General features: G+C 40.8%; 1 protein-coding gene across 4 annotated transcripts in view; it reads left to right on the forward strand.

Annotated features, from left to right (window-relative positions):
• Positions 1-17,041, forward strand: part of LOC131103805 (protein shisa-8) — a 102,237-nt gene that overhangs the window by 36,828 nt on the left and 48,368 nt on the right. For all 4 annotated transcript variants that reach the window (XM_058050360.1, XM_058050356.1, XM_058050357.1 and 1 more), the window contains one exon: positions 10,252-10,367. In XM_058050360.1, coding sequence (XP_057906343.1) covers positions 10,252-10,367 — 116 coding nt within the window. The remainder of the gene's footprint in view (positions 1-10,251; positions 10,368-17,041) is intronic.

Below are 17,041 nucleotides of genomic sequence, written 5' to 3' on the forward strand. Positions count from 1 at the left end.
CATGCCAAGGGACATTATTTGGCAGCTGTCAGCTCTAATAGGAATACAGCAGGGTGGGAGACAGATCCAGGCTCTGTACCAAGCCTACAAGGGTTCACTATCTGGCAGCCCCTGCACAACTGTGTGTCGGGCGTGTGCACGTGTGTGTGTGTGTGTGTGTGTGTCTTTAAAATGGTTAGTTTGCCCCGACAGACGAGTGGATCAGACCCTGTGAGATGATACACGCTAGCTTGTGTAGTGTTTGTGTTTATTTACGTAGCCTACGCGTGGGTAATTAACTTTGGGTGTTTTTTTAGTTTTTAGTTTTTGCAGTTTGGCGGCAAGTGTCCACCAAGTGGAACCAAATGTCACAAACAATCCACTGGAATGTAATGGTGCGAGCCAAGTTGCGCCAATGATGCTAGGAGTCCACTGGGCCGGCGCCACTTGGTGCCAGTTCGCGCCAATGCAATTTGTTGCGGGGCCTAGTGTCGCCAATAAGGTGCCTAGTGGCGTGCAGTGGCTCAAACTGCCTCCCAACTGTCTCGTTGTGGCCAGTAACGGCGGAGAAAATTGAATTTTGGCGGCAAGAAAATTTCAAAATGTTTAAAATCTTGGTCTCAAGCAAATGGCGCCAAGTGTCCACCAAGTGGAACCAAATGTCACCAACAATCCGCCAAGTGGAATCCACTGGAATGTAATGGTGCGAGCCAAGTTGCGCCAATGATGCTAGGAGTCCACTGGGCCGGCGCCAGTTGGAGCCAGTTCGCGCCAATGCAATTTGTTGCGAGGCCTAGTGTCGCCAATAAGGTGCCTAGTGGCGTGCAGTGGCTCAAACTGCCTCCCAACTGGCTCGTGGTGGCCCGTAACGGCAGAGAAATTTTAATTTTGGCGGCAAGAAAATGTAAAAATGTTTAAAATCTTGGTCGCGCTACTTGCATCAAGCAAACGGCACCAAGTGTCCACCAAGTGGAACCAAATGTCACAAACAATCCGCCAAGTGGAATCCACTGGAATATAATGGTGCGAGCCAAGTTGCTAATGATGATGCTAAGACTCCACTGGGCCGGTGCCACTTGGTGCCAGTTCGCGCCAATGCAGTTTGCCGTGGCGCCTAAGTGTCACCAATAAGGTGCCTAGTGGCGTGCAGTGGCTCAAACTGCCTCCCAACTGGCTTGTGGTGGCCCGGAACGGTGGAGAAAATTGAATTTTGGCAAGAAGAAAATTTCAAAATGTTTAAAAATCTTGGTTGCGCTACTTGCATCAAGCAAACGGCGCCAAGTGTCCACCAAGTGGAACCAAATGTCACAAACAATCCGCCAAGTGGAATCCACTGGAATATAATGGTGCGAGCCAAGTTGCTAATGATGATGCTAAGAGTCCACACTTTAAAATCTTGGTCGCCAAATGTCCACCAAGTGGAACCAAATGTCACAAACAATCCGCCAATTGGAATCCACTGGAATGTAATGGTGCGAGCCAAGTTGCGCCAGTTGGGCCGGCGCCAGTTGGAGCCAGTTCGCGGCAAAAATTAAGATTGATAGGTGCGTAGTGGCTCGCTGTGGCGCCAAATTAATGTTCGCTCGGCATATTGCCGTGTCGCCGTTATTTGCTAGTTAGCGGAATCCTAGCATAAGCAATGGTTATGTACACGTTATGTTATTGCTTATGTTATTTTTATACAAAAATATGCAAGTCATTATCTTACCATCTGTTTTTTAATTATTATTATTATTACTTATTTAAATTTGTATTTGTTTTTATAAAAATTACACAAGGGCGGCACGGTGGTCTAGGGGTTAGCGCGCAGACCTCACAGCTAGGAGTCCAGGGTGTGCCCCGCCTTACGCCCGAAGACAGTTGGGATAGGCTCCAGCACCCCCCGCGACCCTCGTGAGGATAAGCGGTAGAAAATGAATGAATGGATGAGTTCTCCTCCTATTTTGTGTGGAAGTGGTAACTTTTTAGCTTCTTATTTTGTCTTTCCCCACCCTCGATCATCTCTGTGTGCAGTTTGTGTGTTCTCCCCGTGCATGCGTGGGTTTTCTCCGGGTACTCCGGTTTCCTCCCACATTCCAAAAAAACATGCTAGGTTAATTAGCGACTCCAAATTGTCCATAGGTATGAATGTGAGTGTGAATGGTTGTTTGTCTATATGTGCCCTGTGATTGGCTGGCCACCAGTCCAGGGTGTACCCCGCCTTACGCCCGAAGACACCTGGGATAGGCTCCAGCACCCCCCGCGACCCTCGTGAGGAAAAGCGGTAGAAAATGAATGAATGAAAAATTACACAAAAATAACATAATTTCGCCGCACAGAGCATGTTTACGATGTCTAATTTCACTTTCACTTTCACTTTCTTTGGTGCGTTGAAGTCTAGGTTCTCCACGTTAGGTCATTGGCCCTGGGACTGATCCGTGGGTGGCGTTTACTACGCACTAACCTGCTGTGACAGCCAGGAGTGATTCAGCTCCAAAATGCTGTGTTCTATTATACGCCCCCCAGGAAGGAGTGTGTTTGTGTGAAGTACAATAGCGGATGATGTCTTATTCAATGACCAGGGGGTGGTTTTCTCGCTTTATTTTTAGCAGCAAACACTCCGAGGCAATTCGGGGAAAAATAGTGCATGTTTTAGTTACACAACTAGCACCGAGCCACCGCGCCGATGTGATGCACCGCTGCAGCTGTTTCACAGTGGTTGACTCCCTTCACCCTTACTGATAAGCAATTTAAAACCTAAAGTGTGTTTGCCTTCTCTGCTCCGCTCTGGAAAAAAAATGAATGCAGGGAACGAGAACGAGAGAGAGAACGAGAGAGAGAGAGAGAGAGAGGGGGCGATGTGGGTGAATGAATTAATCATGCAAGGTTTTTGGTCATGTCATAACAACAACAAGCGAGTTAAGTGCTCCAGTTGAGCCGCTACACCGCCGCTGGTATCGCGCAAATATTGCTCACCACTAAAAAAAATACTGCAAATATTTATTAGGCAGACCGAGTGTTTACAAACTTCTAAATAGGATTTAACATTGTTAGAGTCGGGCTGCACGGTGGACGAGTGGTTAGCGCGCAGACCTCACAGCCAGGAGACGTGGGTTCGATTCCACTCTCGGCCATCTCTGTGTGGAGTTTGCATGTTCTCCCCGTGCATGCGTGGGTTTTCTCGGTAATGTAAAGGCGTCGGTAATATTACTATATTTCGTCATAGGAGTGTAAAAGTGACTATAGGGATGCTATTTCATGTCTAGAGGGCTCTAATGTTAAAAAGTCTATTTGGAAGGTCATAAACGTTAACGTGCAGGCCTCACAGCTAGGAGACCCGGGTTCGATTCCACCCTCGTGCATGCGTGGGTTTTCTCCGGGTACTCCGGTTTCTTCCCACATTCCAAAAAAAACATGCTAGGTTAATTAGCGACTCCAAATTGTCCATAGGTATGAATGTGAGTGTGAATGGTTGTTTGTCTATATGTGCCCTGTGATTGGCTGGCCACCAGTCCAGGGTGTACCCCGCCTCTCGCCCGAAGACAGCTGGGATAGGCTCCAGCACCCCTGCGACCCTCGTGAGGATAAGCGGCAGAAAAAGATTGAATTAATGAATTGTTAGAGTCCTCTAGACATAACATAACACCCCTATAGTCACCTTCACACTTCTATTACCTAATATAATAAGAGTAAATTAGACAATTAAGCTATGAATAAGACTGTGTTCCAGTGCTGGGGGGGGCGACGAGGGGGGGTTGAGTGTGGGTTACGGCCACAGTAGTAGACCGTGATATGAGAGATTTTTATTCGGGATTGTTGTTAATTCCGGCGATCAACACGAGAGTAAGATTACCGACACCTCCTGAGCATCATCACCATGTCTTTGAATGCATCATCTGAATGCTTTGGAGTTGTATTGGAGTTCATTTTATGCTAGGAAATGCTAAATTCAGGCAACATATATGTACTTTTTGCTTAAATATGGATTATTTTGGACCGATAGGCCGCATGACAACATGATTGCGCTTATATTTCCTGTTCTACTGCTTTGTTTTTTTTTCCGTTTGCAGCCATTTAAGTTTCCACGTCATCATCATTGTCAGCCTGATCCCGTTTTTGCATTCTAAGCATCGGAATGATATCAGAATCATTCATATCCATCCACAATCTGCTGATTCAGCAAGAATAGATGAGCAATTATTATGTAGTGTACGTAAACTTTCATGACTGACATTACTCGTTCCGTCTTTTCCCAGTTGGCATCCAAACGGATGTACCGTGGCCGGGAATGAAGCCGTGAAAGGGAAAGCATGAAGCCCATTAACACCAGCCGTGGCAGGGTGTTGTACAAAGTGTCACATGGGCAGGGGAAAAAAAAATGAGTTGTAGTCGTAGTAGTAGCGGCGGTGGCGGCGGCAGCAGTGGCGGCGGTGGCGGCGGTGGCGGCGGCGGACGGTCAGTCAGATGAAACATGACAGATTGTCAAAAACATTTGTGTTTGAAATACTACGTGTCATTTACAGTGCTATTATCCATCCATCACCTATCTACAGGAAGGTCGCATTGACCTCTAAACTGCCGTAGCATTCAGTGGGTGAATATGTGCTTTACAGGACGACTACAGCTCATGAAGATGGGGGGGGGGGGGGTTATTTGGGAGGTTTTGGACTGCTGTAACCATAGAGGACCATATTATTGCTGATTAAACAGAAAAACAAAGGTTGGATTCTAACAGCAACATAACCAAACCTAATCCTATTTTCCATAAAAAATAATATCAATCCAATGAATCCGTCCCGGAAAGCCAAAAATGTGAACACAAAACATATTTTTATAGTCATAAAAAAACAACTGAAATACCTATAAACACATGAACACAAATGAAGGGGAAAAAAATGTAGCCAAGATCATCAACAGCAACGCCACCTTCCTGTTTTGCCATGAGTTATTTCTCAAATTCAGTCATGTTTCTCACCTCCAGACTCTACTTTTCTTTGGATCACGGCTGCAAGACGACCCAAAATGTGGGCAAATAATTTGCATGTGGGAGCATTTGATAAAGAAAATAGTCAGAAACTGAATCGAAAAAAAATAACTCATGGCAAAACAAGAAGGTGGTGTCTGTGTTGATTTGGCTGGCAAAATGTGTCATTTATATGAATTTAAAAATTGTTTTCTGCATGTAAAAGTGTACTATACTGCACCGATACACCCTTTATTGTGTTGCATATATACATATATTCATGCACACGGAGTAATAAGTCAGCCAATATACATAAGTCGCACTGTAGTTCACAAAATTCAAGACCTAGAACACGTTACTCAGCATTCTAGCTACATGTATAGGTCAGAAAAGATGACTAGGCTCAATTAACACAACAAGGGAGGGGAGTCCAACAAGTTCACCGAGTTCCCGATCTCATTCCACATGACCGCATCCATCAAGTTGACAGTCAGCATGAATTAACATTTAAAAACTATGCAGTTATGAAAAAAAGAAAATACACGATGTATATGTGGGGTAAAAAAAAAAAAACTTTTTCATTGTACTTTCAATAAACTGTCATAATATTTGAGTAATATAAATATTAATATTAATATTAATACTCACATTAATATTCATATTCATATTCATATTGACATGCATATTAATATTCATATGTTATATACATGTTAATAATAATAATATATAATAATATATAATAATATGTTAGTATTAATATGTGATATGTAATATGTAATGTTAATATTAATATTAATATTAATACTAATATGTAATATGTAATATGTAATATGTAATATGTAATATTAATATTAATATTAATATTAATATTAATATTAATATTAATATTAATATTAATATTAATATTAATATTAATATTAAGTACTAATATTCCAACTTTGCAAAAGAGGAGAAGCAGACAGCCTCGATTTTGGGGGCAGAGGTCAGGATGGACAGACCCAGCAATGCACCAGTGCTATGGAAATGAAGGATGGGGCGACAACATGAAGGGGGGGTTGGGGGGGCGGGGTGGTGGGGGTCAGGCTAGGAGTGTGAAGCCGGGGCGATGTGACAGACGGGATTAGAGGAGCAAAGAGACCGATACATCGAAAGACAGACGGACGCAGAGAACAACAAGCCCTTTTAAGCATTCTGCGGGGGGGGTGAAAACACGGGTGGGGGGGGGGGGGTGAGCGGCGCACACAGATCCCTTTATTATGGAAAATGAGAGCAGGGAAGAGAGTGGAAGACAGAAGACGGAACGGAATGGAAGTGGACAGATATTAACAAGATGAAAGAGAATTGGCCGGCGATGAGAAAGCGCAAGGGCAAGCGAGATCACAGGGAGAACATGGCTACATGATGTTCCTGACGTCTCCTCCTCGTACTCGTCCTTGTGTGGGATATCGCCACGGCCGCGTCCTCGTGGCGAACAAAAAACACGGCGTGTTTGATCATGTGATCTTCTAGTACAACAGCCAACTATTGAGCAAGCTTTTTGCTGAGCATGACACTTTACGTTGCACTGGAGTTGCCCCATTTTAACGATGAATGAGTGTTTTCTCTGCACCTCCTTTTTCATTTTAGTTAAGCCCTGATAGGCTCCAGCATACCCCCATGACCCTATTAAGGATAAGCAGTATAGAAAATGGTCATGTTAATGGTTTTATTTTATTTTGATTACAATTGAATGCATCCCATAATCAGTTCCCAGTTCCACATGTCCAAAAGGAGTAGGAAGAAGCAAAGCTTATTAAATCCTACCCCTCCATCTGGTACTTTTACAATCAGTAACTGTTACATTTGTTCACTTCCTGCTTTCCTAATATAATTTTAATTTATTTTAATTTTATTTAATTAATAATTTTTTACTTAATTGTATAAAATTTTATTTATTTATTTTGTTCACTTCCTGCTTTCCTAATATAATTAAATTTTATTTTTTGAACATTTTTTTTAATTTTCAAAAAAAAATCATTTTTTTTAAATAGTTTTATTTCATTTGAACCTGCATCAGATTACAATTGAGTGCATCCCATAATCAGTTCCCAGTTCCACATGTCCAAAAGGAGGAGGAAGAAGCAAAGCTTATTAAATTATTATTACAATCAGTAACTGTTACATTTGTTCACTTCCTGCTTTCCTAATATAATTTTCATTGAATTGAATTTAGAATTAGAATTAGAATTAGAATTAGAATTACAATTACAATTACAATTACAATTACAATTACAATTACAATTAGAAGATTTTTAATTTAATTTAATTTAATTTAATTTAATTTAATTTAATTTAATTTAATTTAATTTAATTTAATTTAATTTAATTTAATTTAATTTAATTTAATTGTTAACAATTTTATAATAATAATTTTATAATAATTTTATTAATTTTTATTTATTTATTTTTATTATTTTTCTGTCACGTACTGAAGTACAAGGTGAGCGAGTGAAGATTGTTTTTATAGTTAGTAGCTATACACACAATTAAGTAAGTAAGAAAAAAGTAAGATATGGTAGAACAAATTTTGCTTTGTTGCAACATTGAAATATTTCTGGATGGATGGATGGATGGATGGATGGATGGATGGAGCAACCATTCATATTTGACTACATCTACGCAAGGATGCATTCTACAGAAACATAGCTAGGATGTCCAGGTGATCCTCGGGTCTTGTCATAAATGAACACCTGATAATCTACTGGAGTGGCCCTGCATGCAAGCATGCAGGAATCGAACAAAGCGCAGCAGCATGGACTAAATCTCAGAGGTCACACTGTTGGTGACTGCCTTTTATTGCCGCTGTTGCTGGTGTTTTATGTTTACTGTTCTTATAACGGCAGGGAATCATTTTCAGACGGATATTAAACTTTTAATGCTGGTGTTAGGAGCCGGGAAGTAAAAGTTTACTGATTGCTGGCAGAGGCCGTTACTCAGTCTGAGCTTTGATGCTCGCAAATACCGGGAAAAAGTAGCGGGAAGGGGGGGGGGGCAAACTATTCAAAAAAGAGCGGTGAAGCATCCGAGCGTATTGGAGTCGACTACGACAAAGTCGTTCACGTTGGAGATTGCTCCTTACCGCTATTACAACATTGGTTCTGTCGCTGCTGTGTTACACTAATCTCTTGTTTAGCGCGGTCTAAATAGAGTTTAACATTATTAGAGACCTCTAGACATGACATAACACCCCTATAGTCACTTTCACACTCATATTACCCAATAAAATAAGTGTAAATAAGATAATTAAGCTATGAATAACACAATGACTGTTGCAGTAAATGTGATCTAGTGCTAGGAGTGGGTGGGGGGTGGAGGGGGGGGGCGAGGACATAAAGTAGACCGTGTTATGTAGACCGTGTTATGAGAGGTTTTTATTATAGGGATTGCTGTGGAATAATTCAACACTACAGTAAGATTACAGCAGTGTAGAATATTACACATCATCACCATGTCTTTGAACGCATCATCTGAATGCTTTGGGGTTGAATTGGAATTAATTGAATGCTTAGAAATGCTCAATTCAGGCAACATTTATCAACCTTTTGCTTAAATATACATTATTTTTGGACTAATATGCCGCATTTAAGCATGAAGCAGTATGATTTATTCATGAATATATTTTTGAACAATGTTACACTTGTTAATAAGTTATTAATATTTATTCAAAATTATGTACATTATTTGTGCAATTTACTGTTTATGCTGAACATTGTAGTTTATATTTGATGTCATCTATTTATTCTCCACATTATTATTATTATTTATTATTATAGGGGAGATATCTATCTATCTATCTAAGTATCGATCTAAGTATCTATCTAAGTATCTATCTAAGTATTGATCTAAGTATCAATCTAAGTATCGATCTAAGTATCTATCTAAGTATCTATATCTATCTATTAATCTATCTATCTCAGTATCGATCTAAGTATCTATCTAAGTATTGATCTAAGTATCAATCTAAGTATCGATCTAAGTATCTATCTAAGTATCTATATCTATCTATTAATCTATCTATCTAAGTATCGATCTAAGTATCTATCTAAGTATTGATCTAAGTATCAATCTAAGTATTGATCTAAGTATTGATCTATGCATCTATATCTATCTATTAATCTATCTAAGTATCTATCAAAGTATTTATATCTAAGTATCTATCTAAGTATGTATATCTATCTATCTATCTATCTATGTATCTATCTAAGTATCTATATCTATCTATCTATGTATCTATCTAAGTATTGATCTAAGTATCTATCTAAGTATCGATCTAAGTATCGATCTAAGTATTGATCTAAGTATTGATCTATGTATCTATATCTATCTATTAATCTATCTATCTAAGTATCTATCTAAGTATTTATATCTAAGTATCTATCTAAGTATCTATTCTATCTATCTATGTATCTATCTAAGTATCTATATCTATCTATGTATCTATCTAAGTATTTATATCTATGTATCTATCTAAGTATTGATCTAAGTATCTATCTAAGTATTGATCTAAGTATTGATCTAAGTATTGATCTAAGTATTGATCTATGTATTGATCTAAGTATTGATCTATGTATTGATCTATGTATCTATCCAAGTATTTATATCTATCTATTAATCTATCTATCTAAGTATCTAAGTATTTATATCTAAGTATCTATCTAAGTATCTAAATATCTATCCATCCATCCATCGAATAAGACCATGTGGTCAAAAGGAGCTGTGTTTTCCTTTCCATTTTCACATTTTGTAAATAAGAGTCTCTCCAATTATCGCTACTTCCAAGGAACTGCCCGACCTTTTGCGGAAAAATCCATGTATGTCATCATATGATATAATAGTTGTTATAGTTGTTAATAGTTGTTTCCTTTGTGCAATTCTTTACTAACCTCAGAATAAAAAAAACCTTCCACAGGAGTTAGCTAACTCAAAGTAAACACAGCTAAATGTCAAAAGGAAGCTGAAAAGTAAATAGGTTATGCTAATATCTGAAGATGCAGCACGATAACAACCAAATGAAACATTTACGCTGTTTAAAATAGAACCACCTGGCCTTTGTTTCCTGCTGCAGGTTTGCATGGGAATGTTTCTTGCTTATGTTTTCCTTTTTAAGGCGGCATCAGAACGCCTTCAAAGACTGTTTAGACGCGAGATATGTCAACATTATTACCGTGTAGGATTGTATCACATTGTATCATACGGTATCATACGGTATCATCCTCGGAGGTAGCATCCGAGTGTTGACTTTCTGTCTTAGTTGTGTTTGCTTGGTGTAACGCTCTTCTTCCTCTCCTCAGGACTTTGACCGAGCTGCTGAAGCAGCCAGGCGAAGCGGGAGTTGTGGATGGAACCGGAATTCACCACCCGATCGGGACCAATGGGATCTCGGCCAGGGCGTTACGCTCCAACAACGGTCAGTCCTCACGCAAAAGCTTACTCACAAACTGACAAGAGAGTCGGCCATTTTTGTTTCTTGACATTAGTTTGGTGTAGGGACTAAGAAGGATGGGACGCAATGACAAAGGACACACACACATATATATATATGAATACTTTTGGGACCTACAGGGAACTTTTACAGCTCAACTCCCCGTAAGATCATACAATCCAGAACTTAGCTAAAATATCAAAAAAAATATGCTTCTAAAATAGCAAAAAAATCTATAAATGTAGTTAGAATGTTGTATTCTGGTGTTAAACCATGCCAAAGTTTCCGACAATGAGCTTTCCGCATTTGGAATTGAGCCCTGAAAAAACTTTGGGATGGCTCAAAACGCTTGGTTTCAAAAGGCGTGGTAAAACAGCCTCTTTGTGATGTCACAGAGGGACGGATTTCCTTATATGGGCATGGCTGCAAGCCAGCAAAGCTCTCCAAAGCTCCCCCAAGCTCTGCTACTCTGTTTACTTGCTAGCTTCCTTCCTGATTCCATACCAGCTAAAGAAATACATGAGCGGGGAGTGTGACCAACCACAGCGGAGTGGGCGTGTCTCGGTGGAATACATTTTAAAAAAGCCCGTTTTTACGGGAACCACAAAATCCCAAAAAAATACAGCTGAATAGGTGCAGATTCTGGAGGAACTCTAAAGCTTTGAGCAAAGTAGGGCTGCACGGTGGTCGGGTGGTTAGCGCATAGACCTCACAGCTAGGGTCCCACCCTCGGCCGTCTCTGTGCGTGGATTTTTTTCCGGGTACTCCGGCTTCCTCCCACATTCCAAAAAAAAACATGCTAGGTTAATTAGCGACTCCAAATTGTCCATAGGTATGAATGTGAGTGTGAATGGTTGTTTGTCTATATGTGCCCTGTGATTGGCTGGCCACCAGTCCAGGGTGGACCCCGCCTCTCGCCCCAAAACAGCTGGGATAAAGGGAGGGGGGGACAAAACAGGAATATTCTATATACAAAGTACAACAATGAGTCTCGAAAACAATAAAACTAAAATAAAGTAAAATTACTCAAACAACATGCATGCTAGGTTAATTAGCGACTCCAAATTGTCCATAGGTATGGATGTGAGTGTGAATGGTTGTTTGTCTATATGTGCCCTGTGATTGGCTGGCCACCAGTCCAGGGTGTACCCCGCCTCTTTTGCGTGAAGACAGCTGGGATAGGCTCCAGCATCCCACTGCGACCCTCGTTAGAATGAGTTTGTAAAATAAATTACCCGCAAAAAATGCTACTTTTTATGGGTTTTTTTAACCTAATTATGCATTTTTGCCCTTGTGCGACTTATAGTCCAGAAAATACTGTATATAATATTTAGGGATGTTAAACACTTGAACCCTGGAATAGAGTATTTCTATTTGAAGTACTACACCGATGATGTCAGTGATATAACGAGGCCACGACACGGCTTCTATTTAATCAGGATGGCTTCCAACTTGTCTTTTTTGCTTTTTTGCTAGACAATTTGACACGCTCACAGTATTCTATAATTTTTTTTAAAGCCCCCCCCCCAAAAAAAAGCGAGGATGTCAAAGGCATACACACAAATACGCTTAATATAACCACGAGTATTTCCACTGGACTGAGACTGAAACTAATGAGTGTATTTCCTGAAGGCTCATTTGTGATGACTGGTGAGGTTGTTGTTGTTGTTTTTTTGTTTTTTTTTTTAAAGGACAAAAGGTCATCTGCCTTTACTGTTAAACACATATTATGTAAATATGAAGGTGTTATTTCTGTTTCTGTATGTATGGTACATGCCATACCGCCATATCATTGTCATACATGACAGTAGTAACGTTCCGTACACGTCAACACAAAGAAAACATGTCATATATGGCGGTTCGTTTATAATTTATGATCTTATTTTCCAGCCTCCAGCGATCACACACACACACACACACACACACACACATGCAGTGTTTATTCACACATGCAGACAAAAGACTCATTTTACTTTCATCTTCTTCGCTTATTGCTATAAACACATTTTGGCCTCATTTTCACCCCATACCGCGCTTATTAGCGTGCTTTCTTTTGTACCCATTCCTCCGTTTGTTTTCCCCATACTCGTTTGTCACTGTATTTTCCTTCTATAACTTCACGATCTGGTTAAAAAAAATAATAAAAAAAAAATAAACAATGTGTGTATTGCGTTGCACAAAAACCACTAGAAAGAGTCCCGCAGAATATATACAAGTTGTGTTTATCATTTCAGCTCTTATGAACTCTTCCCGCTCCCTAATTTTAAGCTTTCCTTCTTCTCTGGCTTCCAACTTGGTTGAAAGCCGCTTGATAAATATGTATATTTTTCGGCTTGTTGGCAAGCAGCGTAGCGGCAAACGGTACGCGGTAATGACAGCCAGGGCGGCGAGATGAAGTCTACCTGATCCTGCTGTGTCAGCTGTCTGTGCACAATTACCTCTCAATTACACTCATTTCCTCCTCCAGGCCAAGGAGATGGGGGGGGCGGGGGGGGGGGTGAAAAAGAGACGCAAGGCGAGTCCGTTATCATGCTGGAAGCCCAATTGAAGATTTCAATGAAATCGAAGCACTTAATGATCGTCATGACTGAATTTGGCCAAAATTATAAGCTTTGTTTGAGTAATCGATTACTGAACAATCCGAATCAGAATCAGTTTCAATCTGTACACCTTCCCACATGGATAGCATTTCACTTTTTCTTTGCATTTGCCGGACCTTTCCACTCAATCTCTACTTTAATTGGTGCCAGACGCCACCATAATAAGTGAATAAGAAGGATTCACCATTGTTAGAGCCCTCCAGACATGAAATAGCACCCCTATAGTCACATTTCCACTTCTACAGATCTTTTTGTTCCACTCTGCAGCGGAACAAAACGTCTGGTTGACGTCATGCAGTGCAAGGTGAATAAGTAGGATTCACCATTGTTAGAGCCCTCCAGACATGAAATAACACCCCTATAGTCACATTTCCACTCCTATAGATCTTTTTGTTCCACTCTGCATCTATGGTTGACGTCATGCAGTGCAAGGTGAATAAGTAGGATTCACCATTGTTAGAGCCCTCCAGACATGAAATAGCACCCCTATAGTCACATTTCCACTCTTATAGATGTTTTTGTTCCACTCTGCATCAATGGTTGATGCCATGCGGTGCAAGGTGAATAAGTAGGATTCACCATTATTAGAGCCCTCCAGACATGAAATAACACCCCTATAGTCACATTTCCACTCCTATAGATCTTTTTGTTCCACTCTGCATCTATGGTTGACGCCATGCAGTGCAAGGTGAATAAGTAGGATTCACCATTATTAGAGCCCTCTAGCCATAAAATAGTACCCCTATAGTCACATTTCCACTCCTATAGATGTTTTTGTTCCGCTCTGCATCTGTGGTTGACGTTGTGCAGTGCAAGGTGAATAAGTAGGATTCACCATTATTAGAGCCCTCCAGCCATGAAATAGCACCCCTATAGTCACATTTCCACTCTTATAGATGTTTTTGTTCCGCTCTGCATCAATGGTTGACGTCATGCAGTGCAAGGTGAATAAGTAGGATTCACCATTATTAGAGCCCTCTAGCCATAAAATAGTACCCCTATAGTCACATTTCCACTCCTAAAGATCTTTTTGTTCATTTCTGCATCTATGGTTGACGTCCTGCAGTGCAAGGTGAATAAGTAGGATTCACCATTGTTAGAGCCCTCTAGCCATAAAATAGTACCCCTATAGTCACATTTACACTCCTATAGATGTTTTTGTTCCACTCTGCATCAATGGTTGATGCCATGCGGTGCAAGGTGAATAAGTAGGATTCACCATTATTAGAGCCCTCCCGACATGAAATAGCACCCCTATAGTCACATTTCCACTCCTATAGATGTTTTTGTTCCGCTCTGCATCAATGGTTGACGTCATGCGGTGCAAGGTGAATAAGTAGGATTCACCATTATTAGAGCCCTCTAGCCATAAAATAGTACCCCTATAGTCACATTTCCACTCCTATAGATGTTTTTGTTCCACTCTGCATCAATGGTTGATGCCATGCGGTGCAAGGTGAATAAGTAGGATTCACCATTATTAGAGCCCTCCAGCCATGAAATAGCACCCCTATAGTCACATTTCCACTCCTATAGATGTTTTTGTTCCACTCTGCATCAATGGTTGATGCCATGCGGTGCAAGGTGAATAAGTAGGATTCACCATTATTAGAGCCCTCCCGACATGAAATAGCACCCCTATAGTCACATTTCCACTCTTATAGATGTTTTTGTTCCGCTCTGCATCTATGGTTGACGTCGTGCAGTGCAAGGTGAATAAGTAGGATTCACCATTATTAGAGCCCTCCAGACATGAAATAGCACCCCTATGTTTTGTCAAATTACATCACAGTCTGTTTTAGCTTCAGCTGTTTCAGTTTCAGCTTCAACCAGACCCCCCCCCCGAACCCAAACACAATATAATGTCTCATCAATGTGACATTACTGATGCCTAGTGACCAGAAAACAACATACGACTAGTTTTTTTAAATTATTTTTTGACCATAGTAAACCACAAAACAGCGATCAATGATTAATTAATTTTAGAAAAATTAATAGAGTGAAAGGCTAAGTGGCAAGTGACTTTCCATCCTCCTAATCCATCCTATTCTCCTAATCCCTGACAGCATACCATGCACTGTTGTGACTACTACAGTATTATAATGTAAACAACTTTAGTTGTTTACTTCCAGCACAAGCCAGTGTCTACCCATCCAGTCGTAGCTTTAAAGGTAGTATATCTTGTAGTATATCTCACAGGGATGAGAGCAGGAAGAACAACATGAGAGGATTACGGGCGAAAAAGCAAGAAATCGTCGAATTAGGACAAGCGAAGATGAAGGCAGCAACAAAAAAGCGAGGGTCAAGCAGGATGGAGGTGAAGAGAGACAAGCAAAGAGAGAGCTGATAGAAGAGCCAACATGCTGCTAGCTGCGAGGGGGACAGCTGGTCAGCTGCTGCTCTGCTCTGCTCTCCTCTAGTGTGGGGAGCTGCCCTCAGGACAGCCACCCTGTCCCACACACACACGTACACCTGCTCACACACTTTTACACACCCCCACACACCCACACACACCCACGCTCTCCTCCGCAGATGGTTGCATGTATACATACAAACAACAAACTGCACCCCGAGCTTGCGTCACCTGAACACATCACAGGAAGGCATGCACAAGTGCACGCACTTCATGCCCTTTACTTCCGTGACATGAAGCAGCCAGTAATATTATATAATAATATTAAATATAGATGAGATATTATATAGATAAGATACAAGAGAGACAAGGGTAGTCATTTCAGCACCATGGACAACGCATATGACTCTGAGACTGCTCATTAATGACTGGGTGCGTATATTTACCACCAGTAGGGGGTGCCAAATTAACTTCCCATTCATTTTCAATGGGGAAACTCATTCATTCATTCATTCATTCATTTTCTACCGCTTATCCGCATGAGGGTCGCAAGTGGGGTGCTGGAGCCTATCCCAGCTGTCTTCAGGGCGAGAGGCGGGGTACGCCGTGTACAAGTATGAGTCGCACAAGGCCAAAAATGCATAATTAGGTAGAAAAAAAACATACATAAGTCGCAATTTATTCATTCATTTTCTACCGCTTATCCTAACGAGGGTCAGTGGAGCCTATCCCAGCTGTCTTCAGGCGAGAGGCGGGGTACACCAATCCAGCCAGCCAATCACAGGGCATAATATAGACAAACTACCATTCACACTCACATTCATACCTATGGACAATTTGGAGTCGCTAATTAACCTAGCATGAATGTTGTTATTTAAGTAATTTTACTTAATTTTAGTTTTATTGTGTGCGAGACACTTTGTCAATTAACCTAGCATGTTTTTGGAATGTGGGAGGAAACCGGGGAGAATATGCAAACTCCACACAGAGATGGCCGAGTGTGGGATTGAACTCGGGTCACCGAGCTGTGAGGCCTGCGTGCAAACCACTCGACCGGAAATGGGTAAACAAAGGAGCCATTGTACTCAAAGGAACATTTTTGACGTTGGTTTGAATCAGCTGAGAAATGTAAACGCCCCGATTTTAAGTTTTGAAATGATCTTCCACTGGTTGCCATACGTACAGAACCTACGCATCCACCTGTTGCCAGTCGTACAATTTTGTTTGATGAGCGTATTTTCGAACGTCAAATGTGCCGTGGTTCATAAAAAGATTGTGCAACGCTAGCTCTAATAAACGCCTTACCTCGAACAAACACCTGGTACTCTCTGCAGTTGAGTACAGTTGCACAAAGAAGGTACGTTTCGAACATAAAAAAAAACACCCTGTGCAGAAATATGCACTAAAAGATGGAAGCATCCCAGATACATTGATGCAAAACTGATGATGCAAACTTTATGTAACTATAAAAATATTGCTATACACGCCAAAACAAAAATGATAGCACGCTAATTTTGGACTTATTTCAGATCTCGGCTTTTAACGCTCCTGTGGAGTGCTGATGGTACAGGATGAGTTCAGAGGTACTTTGGCTGATTTACGTTTTGTTGACGCGGCTGCCTTTTGTCAGCGCAGCAAACCGCATTGCGAGATCGGGACCGAAACGTTTCACGACATGTGATACGACGGTGGCTGGTGAGGGCGGG

This window comes from Doryrhamphus excisus, chromosome 15 (genome assembly GCF_030265055.1).
Source record: "Doryrhamphus excisus isolate RoL2022-K1 chromosome 15, RoL_Dexc_1.0, whole genome shotgun sequence".
Classification (NCBI taxonomy): Eukaryota; Metazoa; Chordata; class Actinopteri; order Syngnathiformes; family Syngnathidae; genus Doryrhamphus; species Doryrhamphus excisus.